We start from the raw sequence: 11,703 nt of genomic DNA on the forward strand, positions 1-11,703 counted from the left end.
TTTACTTTATTAGGAAAACTTTTAAAGTGCTTCCTATACCTTAAATAGCACTTTGCTCTTTCAGTGGGTTGTAAATAAAGTATCAGCACACCTTCTGCATAACACATTAGGAAAATAATAGGAATTTTGAACATTCCTTTTTTAAATAAAGTGCAAAAGCAAAAGGTTGAATTTCTCTCAAATAAGAGTAATGAATAGAATGAAGAGGAAAAAAGCAAGCACTATTACTCCAGTTGCATAGTATTAATGCTTCTTTTTCTTGGCTTTGCGCTTCTTGTACTTTTGGTCACGCTCTCTTTGTCTCACTTTGTCATCCTCAACACTAGTGTCACTGTCACAACTTTGCTGCTCTCTTTTTCTTTTGGAGGTGCTTTCATCCATCTGGTGCATTTCACGGTCACTTGAATGTGGCAGAGCCAGTTCAAAAGAACTCTGGGCAGACATAAAATCTGCACCTTGACTCTGATAGGGAGAAAAGGGAAAATTTGAAGGCAACGGTGGAGCCATCTGACAGTAAGGAAACTGCTGACCCAGTGGACTCTGTACTGTGTATTGCTGTGCTAAAAAATGGTTCATCTAGAGAAAGAGAAACTTGAGTTGTTAATACTGTAAAGAGGAAGTTCTGAACAGTTTTGTCTCACATGCATTACAGCCTCTACAATGAAAACACTAATACATTATAAAATAACATAAACACAGAATGTTTGAAAAGAAAGCATTTTATTCTGTCAACTAGTATAGCTGGGAAAAGTAGACAATCTTTCATGGCAAAGAACAGAGGTGCCATCTGATTTAAGATTAAACGCTAATTAGTCTTTGTGTAAGGTAATCAAACATGGCATTACTTCATCCTTATATGTTACAAACATTTGTAACTGCAATGCCTATTGTTAATGTAAAGACAGGCACAACTGCAGTTTTTACCTTTTTTAACTGGTTTAACTAATTTTAAAGTTAATGTGAAACAATGCATTCCTACAAGGCACAGGGAATTTCTAGACCAAAGCACTCCGAACAACGTAGTAATTATGCAGCTTCTTTCCATAGTCCCTAAAGTATCCCAAGAGTTTCTTCTCATACAAAATGCACATCCCAAATATAGAAATAGAGGTCAGAAAGGGCATCTTTCTAATGACTGTCAGCAACCTGAAAAATTAGGGGGAACATGTCTGAGTATGTAGCCTGCCTGGCTCACCCAGATAAAGGTGAGGCAGAAGCATGTGAGGTGAGGTGTACATGTCAGGAGGTTGCTTCCTGCTGAAGCTGCAACTTACAGTTGGAAGCACACTGCATACCTTCCCCCTCTAGGAAGCACCAAACACAGTGAAGTCAGTCATGAGTTCTCTCAGTAGTTATGTACTGGCATTGCTACTGAGGAGTGGGCTCATCAGTGAACACAGTGGTGGAGATGGTATACTCCAATACTGCCCTACCAGAGTAGACAGGATGGGAAAGTTTGTGCATGCTTCAGCTCTTCTGAGAGCACAGCCTGGTAGGAAGGAAGGCAGACCACCACCACATCTGTGCAAGAGGGAACAAAACCTTTCCATCTTCTGATCAGATTGCAGCCTGCAAGAGTAATCTATCCAGATACTGTACCCCTTGTACAGTTGGAAAGTGCCTGCCAATTCCCCAAGTCAGACTGGGACAAGAATGGCCCAATGTGCCAGAGTGTTAGAGGGAAAATGGAACACAGGTTCTCACTGTCTACTGGTGTGAAAGTAAATCATGAACACAAGAACTGCAGGGATATGCACTAGATTATATATGGTCCTGCTCTGGCAGTGGGGTTCAACTCTTAAGATCTCCAGAGGTCCCTTCCAATCCCTAACATCCTGTGATCCTGTGAAAAGCTTCAGGCCAGAAACCCTCACAGTCTTTTTGCCCTGATTTGTGCAGTGGTGATTTGTTGGGAGAGTTTTAGAACATTTCAAACTTCTGCTTGGTATTTCTGAACTAAGCAGAAAAGCTAAGAGGTTTCTTGACCAATTAGTTGTATAGGAAGAAGCTACTGCTTGCCTGGTTGCAATTTTACTAGGTTAGGTTGCCTCACCAAGGGGATTTGATTTGGAACACAGTACAGGAGAGACTGTAGACTTTGGTCATTTTTCACCTCCCTAACCTATATAGCTTTAAGATATTCCTGCACTATGAAAATTGTTTTGTTTGGTACTAAAATAAACCTAGCTAATTCAGTGAAAGGCAGCAGCCTAAACCACATTTTAAGACTGTTTGCAAAAATGAAGATTACATTCCACTTCCTAAAAGAGCTCCAAAATGGTTAACTTTTAACACAAACTCACCATCTTTTGAAAGCCTGAGTATTCATGAGGTAAACTATTGTTCATGGGAAAAGGAGTAACAGGAAATGGAGGATTTCCATAAGGCTCTTGATACCTAGGAAAAACAAGCAAATATACAAAGACCAGACAGCTACCATATACTGCTTAATAGAGCACTGAGACTTAACTCTTGGGTTATAATGAGTTATAATAAGCAAGAGGAGAATTGAGGTATTAACAACTCGGCTTCAATGAAAAAACATTACAAAGCAAGGGAAATACACTCTCATGTGCTTCAGTGCAAATGCAAGAGAGTTCTATATTTTGCCATCTAAGTTTAGCTTCCACAGAAAGGTCTATCACATTTTAAATGAAAATGTTGAAACATTAAAAAATACTGAATCTGGGGTGTTTAGACTTCCACTGCAACAGGCTTATACCTGTGCGTTCAGATGTGTATGACAGCTGCTAGTACAGACAAAAAGTACAGATACAAACTCAGTGGTGTTTAAAATCTTGTCAGATTTATTCCCTGTAACAGCTGCAAACACTGCCAGTAAAAACACTGTATGTCTGTATTTTCTTGTGGTCCTGTGCCTTGCAGAAACAAATAAATGGAAAATTCAAGCTAATTGAACCTCTAGCAATACAACCCAAGCATTAACTGCAGCCAGTTGCAAGTCATCAGTAAGGATGCAATTAAAAAGCACGCAACAGCTGTTTTAAATGAAAAGCCTAAAGATTGCTCTACCACATCAAATAATTTTCTTAGTCTTTTTAAAAATGTTAATCATATGGTTAATTCACAGCTGATCTTCGTTACCTATATGAAGGTGAATATAAGTCAACATAGTTCTCAAAAGCATGTGTAGGACTGCTTAGTTCTGATGAGTGAGAACTCCCTGTAAATAAGACAAGAGCATAATAACTATTCAGTTACAACTATTCAATTAACAAGTTAAAACCACAGAAAGCATTCTGAGCTAATGTATCTAAGTTAGGATACAAAGATAAGCTGCCATTTTATGGCAGGTAATCTATAGCATCATTTTACCCCTTAAAAGAGTTCATTTATCATTGACTCACAGAAGCATAAATCAGAACTGTTGAAGTAATAAAGCAATTCCCATTCACTTACAGACATAGGAGATGCTTACAAATTAAGGAACCTCAGCCGTTCTCCATGAACCCAGAAACTGCCCTGTACCGCCTTTAAAGTAAGGAGTGGCACAGTGCAAAGTGGGAACATGAGCCCTTAAGGTTTGGCATGCAAATTCTGCCTGATCATTAGCTCTCTAGGTTTATTTTCATAGATATAAAATGAAGAATGTGACTCTGATTTAACTATAGTCTTCAAACTACGATCCCTTCCACTTAAAACAACAGTTCTGGTAACTCTGTGGTTGTAGTATAAAAGTTATCAAACCACTTGATAGTGGCAGCATGTAGTAAATCAACTTTTCCTGACAGTGTGCAAATTAAAGGCACACCTTGGTTCCTAAATATCAACTGGCATGAAAGGCTGTGCTGCAGTGTTTTCCATACAGTGTGGTCTGAGCTGGCTTGCCTATTATGCTGTTCTGAACCAAGCTATTGTATTAGTAAAGAAAAAACAGAGAGGCTGAATCCTTCCAAATGCAAAACCCGCAAGAAATCTTTGTTGAAAACCCACGGACCTGAGTTTGATACAATGATAAATCATATTTGTAGAAGGCTTTAGGATTCAAAAGTTACTTGAAAAAACTGAAAATGTTACAAAAACTTAATTGAGACCAACGTACCAAACCGATACTGCACTTTAATTGGTCTTCCATACAAACGGATTCCATTCAGCAAGGCTATTGCATAAGGCACTGATTCTTTGTGCTTAAAGCAGACAAATCCAAAAGACTTAGGTTTGCCTTCTTTGTCCTTACAAATCGTCACTTTGATTAATGGTCCAGCCTGAAAGAAAGCTGCGTTATTTCCTCACAGAAATTAAATTGACATTTCATCCTGTTGGGAGTATGTCATAGTGAGGGGTATTTAGCCATAGTCAGAAACAGTATAAATCTGTCAGCGTAAAAATCTCAGTTTTGAAAATCTCTTTACATTCCCCAAGCTCCAATTCTGAGCATTCTGCAAACAAAAACCAGCTCCACAAAATGTTAAGAGGGAGCCGAGCATCAGTTTGTCATGGTTGATGAGTCTTTAATAATCAGATGTTTCTGACTATTTTAAAAATATGATAGCTGATGCAAGGAGACTAATTTAGACCCTGTAGCAAGTTAGTTTTTGTGTGTACAGCTGCTAGTACAATTATGAGAGGGTCTGTTGGGGTTTTTTTTGCACAGCTAATACAACTAAGCAAATTGATGATACCAATTACCTAAAAGTTACCCATTTCATTAATAGGCTTCTATTTCAGTCTTGCTTATTTCTAAAAGGGACAGCATCAACACTGTGGGAAAGCAAGGTTCTGGAAGCACCAGTGTCTTCTGTCACTCTCATCACAACTGAATGGTAAGAAATCAAGTCTTCTATCATTTCATCAGAGACAACATACTGTTTATGTCCCTCTTAAAAGCCAAGCCCCATCGATAAATACAATGCTAAATCACACACTTTGGCTGAAATTCCTTCACTGAAAAGTTCCATCTCTTCCTACATGTACCATTTCAATCCTTGCATAGGACTTCTAGAACCAAATCAAAGCAGTGATACTCCATAAACTCTGGCTCCATGTTCAAGCAGTCATTTTAGTAACAGCTACTAAAGATGATGGTTTTCTATGCAAGCTGGAATCAGTGTATTAAATCACCAAATTAAGTTTCTCATCACAAAAATACACATACATGTGATTTAGGAGTGTGAAAAGAAATGCCCAAGAGCAGTCTCCTGCCATGGCTCAGAACTGTTAAGGATGCAACTTACCTTTAGGATACAATATCCAGATAAGCAATGAAGTGAACATGTTACAAAAAATCCCTCAGTTGAAAAAGGCAAAACCAAACAAAAAACACCCCACAAAACCCCCCAACCAACTATCTAAATTACCACAGTAGAATAATTCCTTGTTCTGAATAAAAAATCCCCACACTCATTGGAGGAAGTAGCTTCCATTACTACTAGTGATGCAGTATTAAGTACTTTTCAGTAAGTCACTGAGAAATCAATGGCTTTAGAGGAACTAAATTGCATAACCATTCAAAATAAACACAGCATATACTCAAATGAATAAGCCATGAAAAGTAATCTACTTTATTATTCTGCATTTTCAACAACAAATCTGCAATTTGTCTGCTATGAGCATTCAGAGTGATGAGGTGGTGCCATCTCCCTTATTACACCCTCCGTGTTGTCAGAATAAAGATACTAATTAGGATTGTCATCTGTGTATGCTTTTGCCATCTGCATATAAACTCATCCTCAGTTAGATGCTTCTGCTGAAAAATGAAACACTCCCCAGCCCTCAAGCCTGGTGAAAGTAGGTAAGTCATACAAATAAATACAAAGGATCAAAATTAATGTCACATTATTTTTATTACTGGTGGAGAGAGGGATCAGGCTACACAGCAAGGGATACTGCCAAGGTTGTCCTGTGAAGAGAATCTTCAAGAAGTTGATCTTGTCTTGAAGTTTTCTGGGCTTTTTCATCTTTGTTTTGTTTGTAGTTTTGTTGTTTTTAAGGAAACAGTATCAGAAAGGCTCTTAACATGTTTATTTTCCAATTCAGGTGGCTCCTTAAGGCATTTTTGTTCTGCACTGCACTGCATTTAATAAACAAAATTGCATCTATCCAGTTTCTGATTATTATCTGCCTAAGGAGGAGGATCTGGTTCTTCAAGAACTAGAAGCGAGAGAGTCCTTTGCAGGCCCACCTTTTAAATATGTAGTCTTCCTGTTCATAAGTGAAAATAGTAGTAGTTTCAAAGTAGTAACAGGTACTTGTTCATAATTTGATGGGGGAAAAGCTGCAGGTCAGGAGTGCATGTTTAGGATTATGCCATAGCAGGAGCGCTGAACTGTATGCTTTCCAAGAAAGGACAACACTGCAATGATAAGTGTGTGCTGTTGCAGCAAGACAGAGAAACCTGCGTGAGAATCAGATGAAGCAAAGGAAACAGATAAGCAGTTGTTATTGGGATGATCTAAAGACCCAGATAAAAGTCAGCAGTTCTGTGACTGCTGCAGATTATACAGAAGAGTCAGGCAAAAGCACATTCTGAGAGCATCTGCTCTCGGAACTTGTATGGTATCACTCATGTCCACTGGCAAGATAAGCTTTCTTAACTTAAGATTTAAACAGCAGTCTACTGTTCAGTGTTGGAAACAGGCAGGATTACTTGCACAGAAAATAAGGCAGGAAAATAGAAGAAAAAAGAATTAGCTCATTTTATGAAAAAGTTAAAACCTGAAAGTTACTAAGAGATGGAAACTGCTAAAATCCTACGGGGCCTCAGTATACTAAATGAAAACATCTTTCAATGCAAATAGAGTAACATATGGAGATCTTGCATAGTTAACAAATATCAGATTAATCAGTGGAATAATGCTGGCAAATGAAAGTAGATTTGATTAACAAATAAAAATCACAAGAGAACAGATGATTCCGTCCACATCTCATTTTGCAAACTCACTGGAAGGAAGCAAGGTTCACTTCAAGACTGACAGAAATTAGAGACAAGTTTATCATCATACCATCAGGAAGCTGTCCAGTCAAGAGCTTTTAACTTTATTGTGGTTGACTAGACCATGTCAGATGGGGAAAAAAAATAATTAATACCACCAAGGAAATACACCATAAACAAACTCAGGAAAATCCCACAGTCAGCAGCTCTTGTTGATCTTGTTGAAATCTGAAGCTTGCATTAGTGATAAAATGCTTCCTCCTCTCCATATACTTCTCCATCTTTTGCTTACTACTTGAAGGTTAGTAAGCCTGGCTTAGCCAGAGATTTTGTCAATCTGAGATCAAAACTGAAGCCAAGTCAGTGTCAGTATCTTGTCTCTGCTTTCTTCCTCCTTGGCATACCTCATTTCCAACGAAAGAGGACAAAACTCAGGTTTTGAAACTGGTCCAGCTACTTGGGTGTTTTTCTCCCCACCTCTCTGAAAACCTCCCCAATGGAATTTTAAACATCTTCTCAAGCCTTAAGACATTTTGATGTAAAGGTCATTTATGGGTGGAAGTCCTGAGCCGCACCAGCAGCTCATTCACACTACTAATAGTTTAAACCTTGCTCAAGACACTGTCAGGTTGTACACTATTTTCTCTTAATCAAACTATCGATCAAAAATGGCTTACTCAGAATACATTTTTTTAAAGTGTAAAAAAAGTATTTTTTTTTTCCTCGGGGGAAAAAAGAAAAAAGTCTTTATACTATTTAACTGCCTCACTAACTCGAGGCCCATCGGAGGCACCAAAACTTGCACAGCCGGGATGAGACAAACCCAGGGATGGGGAAGTGGGCAGGACAGGGGCCTCTCCCACCCGCGACGCGCCAAGGGTAAGGGAGCCGAAGCGGCCGGCGGTGGTGAGCAGGCGAGATGCGACAAGGGCTCCTGCGACGCGGACCGCGGTGCGGGATGGCTTGCGAGAGGCAGGCTCGGGCTGCCGCACCGTGCGGCGCGATGACGAGGCCCCGGCCTCGCCTGGCCAGCGGCTTCGCGCCTTCCAGCCGCTCATACCGCTTCCCTTTTACAGTGGCCGCTCCCCAGCGCGGGCCGCCGGGGGAGCGAGTCGCAGCCCGAAGCCTCGCTTCGGCCCGGGCCCAAAGCGGCCGCAGTGCCCGGCTGGGGCCCGCCGAGGCCTCCGCCCTGCGGCCCCGTCCCGCCCCTGGAGGCCCGCCTTCCACCTGCAGGAAGAGCTCGTAGAGGATCTCCTCCCGCACGCGGCTCTCCAGGTTCCCCACGAATAGCGTCCGGTCCGCGTCTTCGGACCGCCCCGGAGAGGACATGGCGGCGCCACCGCCGGGTCCCACCGAGCGAGCGCACAGCGCCGCGCCGCCGGGCGCGTTGCTAGGGAGCGACCTCGGGGTCCGAGCGCCTATGCGAGGGGTGGTGCCTGGCGCCCGCTGCGGCTGCGCTGTGAAGGAATACGGCACAGCGTGGGGAGAGCTGGGCGCCGCGGAGCGCCCTGGGTGTTGGGTCCTGCTGGAGGGCGCCTCGTAGCTGCAACTAGACCTGAGCAGGGCGGTCTAGTTGGAGGTGTCCTTGTTTACTGCAGAGGGGCTGGACAAGGTGACTTTTGAGGGTCCCTTCCAACCCGATGAGTTTTGTGATGCAGTTTTATTTAAGAACGGTTTGGAGGGACGCTAAGCGTGCGGGCGGCTGGTGCCAGGCGCTCGCTACTGCTTTCAATCTGGGGAGTGGCGGGGAAAAGAGTTTAGGCATTTTTAAACGTTTCTTTTTCTCTCCCTTGGGTTTTTCCCCGCTGACCAGAGAGAAAGATTATTGTCAGACCTGCCAGTGGGAACGTGCACTGTACAGAAATACGATTTGGGGAGGAAGTGTGTGTGCGCGCCCCTGGCATAGTTCCTTCTCGTTCAGGTGAGATCGCAAGGGAGCAGTGGGAGTCTGGTTGGGCACCGCAGAGCCGCCGGGCAGCGCGGGCGCAAACGTGCGGCCTCCGCTCGCCACCGTGTGGAGCAGGTGGAGACTGCAACTGCTGGAGCGGGGCCGCTGGGCCAGTGCTCAAAACAGTTAAAGCCCTCAAGTATTTTAGTCATAAGTATGATAAAGCGTTGTGGTAGTTACTATTAAACTACAAATGTAAAGTGCTGGATGTTGTACGTTTATAAACATGTAGGAATAACTGAAATACAATTGCTACTTACCGAACAGATAAAGTTGTATGTGTTGCTTTTCCCGGTTAAGTAGAAGTGACCTATTCATGTTATCAAAGACTATTGATTGGTATCTTTTAGCAGGGTAGATGACATGTCATGACTCCAAGTCCCTTCGGGTTAACACAGTGTGCCCTCAGAAGGCGCCCTCTCCCCACAAGACAGGAGGGAAAGTGACACAAAAAAAACCCCAAATGGATTGTGATAATGAATTTATTGAGATAATGCACAATTACCTTGTCCTATTTAGAGAAAGTGTACAGCAAAATGCAGAAGCAGTAGCAGAAGCCAGTGATAAAATTGGTTCCTCCACCCAAGCATGCAGAAGCCAGCCCAGCAGAAAAGACCCAACACCCCAAAATGAGAAACTGGAAGCAGCAACTGGAGCCTGAAGCCTCTCACATTACAATCTGAACTTCAAACCCCATGACACTTTGCTCCAGCCAGTGGCATGAAGCTGGCATGACAGCAACATGGTATTGAGTGTCAGCAGCAGACTCAACCCATGATACCTTGTCATCCCCACATACTATCAATAACCCAATGGTTTCTCATTTGCCTTTTCATATCTTGCCTTAGAGGGATAAAAAGAATTAGTTTATTTACAATTCACTAGCTCATATGATTACAGTTCATTAAGATCTTTAAAGAACCTGCACTTGGTAGTAGATACATGTACAAGATTTACTGACATAAATAGTGGCCAATCTGATAGATGACAAGACTTTCTCAGGACAGAAACTGGGCTGTCCTTATGTGCTGGGTTTATGTGTGGTGGGGTTTTGGTAGTGGGGGGAGACCACAGGCATAGCTCCTGTAAGAAGTTTCTAGACACTGCTTTATTTTCTGTGCTGCTGCATAGGACAGAGACATGAGATTTACTCTCACAGCTGCAATGTTAGCTACAAGGTCATGATCTCCTTTGATGAATACCAGGTCTGGTTTGTATAAATAATTTTGTTCATCTTTCAGCAGAGGTTCCTGGAATGCTACTCAATCTTTTCTTCTGGCTTCTTTTGCCAATAAAATCACAGTTAAAATTATTGAGGCTGGAAAAGACCTCTGAGATCAAGGCCAGCCTATGATATTGTGTTGAATCTCATAGCATTGGCCTCAGCCCATTGACCCAGCCTATCCAGGTCCCTCTGCAGCATCCTCCTACTCTCCAGGAGTTCCACACTCCCTCCCAGCTTGCTGTCATCCACAAATTTACTAATGGTTGACTCGATCCCCTCATCCAGGTCATTGATATAGATGTCAAATAGAACTGGGCCCAGTGCTGATCCCTGGGGGACATCACTGGTCACCAGAAACCAACTGGATGTGGCACAATTCAAAACCACTCTCTGTATGTGGTCAGCCAGCCAGCAAAGGGTGCACTTGTCCAAGCCATGGGCTGCCAGCTTTTTCAGGAGGATGCTGTGGGAGACTGTGTTGAAGGCTTTACTGAAGTCTAGGTAGACCACATCCACAGCCTTCCCCTCATCTTCCAGGTGGGTCACTAGGTCATAGAATGAGATTAGATTGGTTAAGCGGGACCTTCCTTCCCTAAACCCATGTTTGCTGGGCCTGATTCCCTAGTTTTCTTGTATGTGTCACTCAATGGTACTCAGGATGACCTGCTCTGTAACCTTGCCAGGTGCTGAGGTCAGGCTGGCAGGCCTGTAGTTTTCTGCATCCTCCTTCCAGCCTTTCTTGTGGGTGGGTGTCACATTTGCCAGCCTCCAGTCATCTGGGACCACCCCAGCTAGCCAGGACTGGTGAATAACTGATGGAGAGCACCTTAGCCAGTTCTTGTGCCAGCTCCCTAAGCACCCTAGGATGAATCCTATCTAGACCCATAGACTTGTTAGGGTATAAATAGCACAGCAGGTCACTAACTACTTCCTCCTGGATTACAGGAGGGATATTCTGCTCCCCATCCCTATCTACCAACTCAAGATCCCAGTTGCCCTGGGGATAATCAGTCTTTTTGTTAAAGACTGAGGCAAAGAAGGTGTTAAGTACCTCAGTCTTTTCTTTGACTTCTGTTACTGTGTTCTCTCCTTCATCTAATAAGGAATGAAGATTTTCCCTGGCCCTCCTTTTGTTATTAATTTATTTATAGAAGCACTTTTTATTATCCTTGACAGAATTGGCCAGATTAAGTTCAAACTGAGCTTTTGCATCTCTAATTCTCTTTCTACATGACCTTACAATATCCTTAAATCCTTCCTGGTTCACCTTCCCCTTTTTCTAAAGTTGGTACAGTCTTTTTATTCCCCCTGAGTTTTTGTAAAAGCTCCTTGCTTACCCAGGCTGGTCTTCTTCCCTGCCAGCTCATTTTACAGCACACAGACACAACCTGCTCCTGCACCTTCATAAATTCATTCTTAAAGTAGACCCAGCTTTCCCAAGCCCCTTTGCTTTTGAGGGCTGCTTCCCAAGGGTCTCTCTGAATCAGCATCCCAAACAGACCAAAGTCAACCCTCTGAAATGCCAAAGTAGAGATTTTGCTGACAGCCATCCTAAACTCACCACATACTGACGATTCTATCATATCATGGTCACTGTGCCCCAGATGACCTGCAACCACCGCATCTTCCACCAGCCCT

The 11,703-nt window shown here is 42.8% G+C and overlaps 1 protein-coding gene across 1 annotated transcript; it reads right to left on the reverse strand.

The window, feature by feature from the left end:
* Positions 1 to 233: 233 nt before the first annotated feature.
* On the reverse strand, positions 234 to 8,293 carry RBM11 (RNA binding motif protein 11). Its single transcript, XM_054166102.1, has 5 exons — positions 8,120 to 8,293; positions 4,064 to 4,226; positions 3,106 to 3,184; positions 2,304 to 2,397; positions 234 to 576 (listed from the first exon to the last, which is right to left on the reverse strand). The coding sequence occupies exons 1-5, from the start codon at positions 8,219 to 8,221 to the stop codon at positions 244 to 246; spliced, it is 771 nt and encodes a 256-aa protein (XP_054022077.1). The 5' UTR covers positions 8,222 to 8,293; the 3' UTR covers positions 234 to 243.
* Between the last annotated feature and the right edge of the window lie 3,410 nt (positions 8,294 to 11,703).

Source organism: Dryobates pubescens, chromosome 12, assembly GCF_014839835.1.
Source record: "Dryobates pubescens isolate bDryPub1 chromosome 12, bDryPub1.pri, whole genome shotgun sequence".
Lineage (NCBI taxonomy): Eukaryota > Metazoa > Chordata > Aves > Piciformes > Picidae > Dryobates > Dryobates pubescens.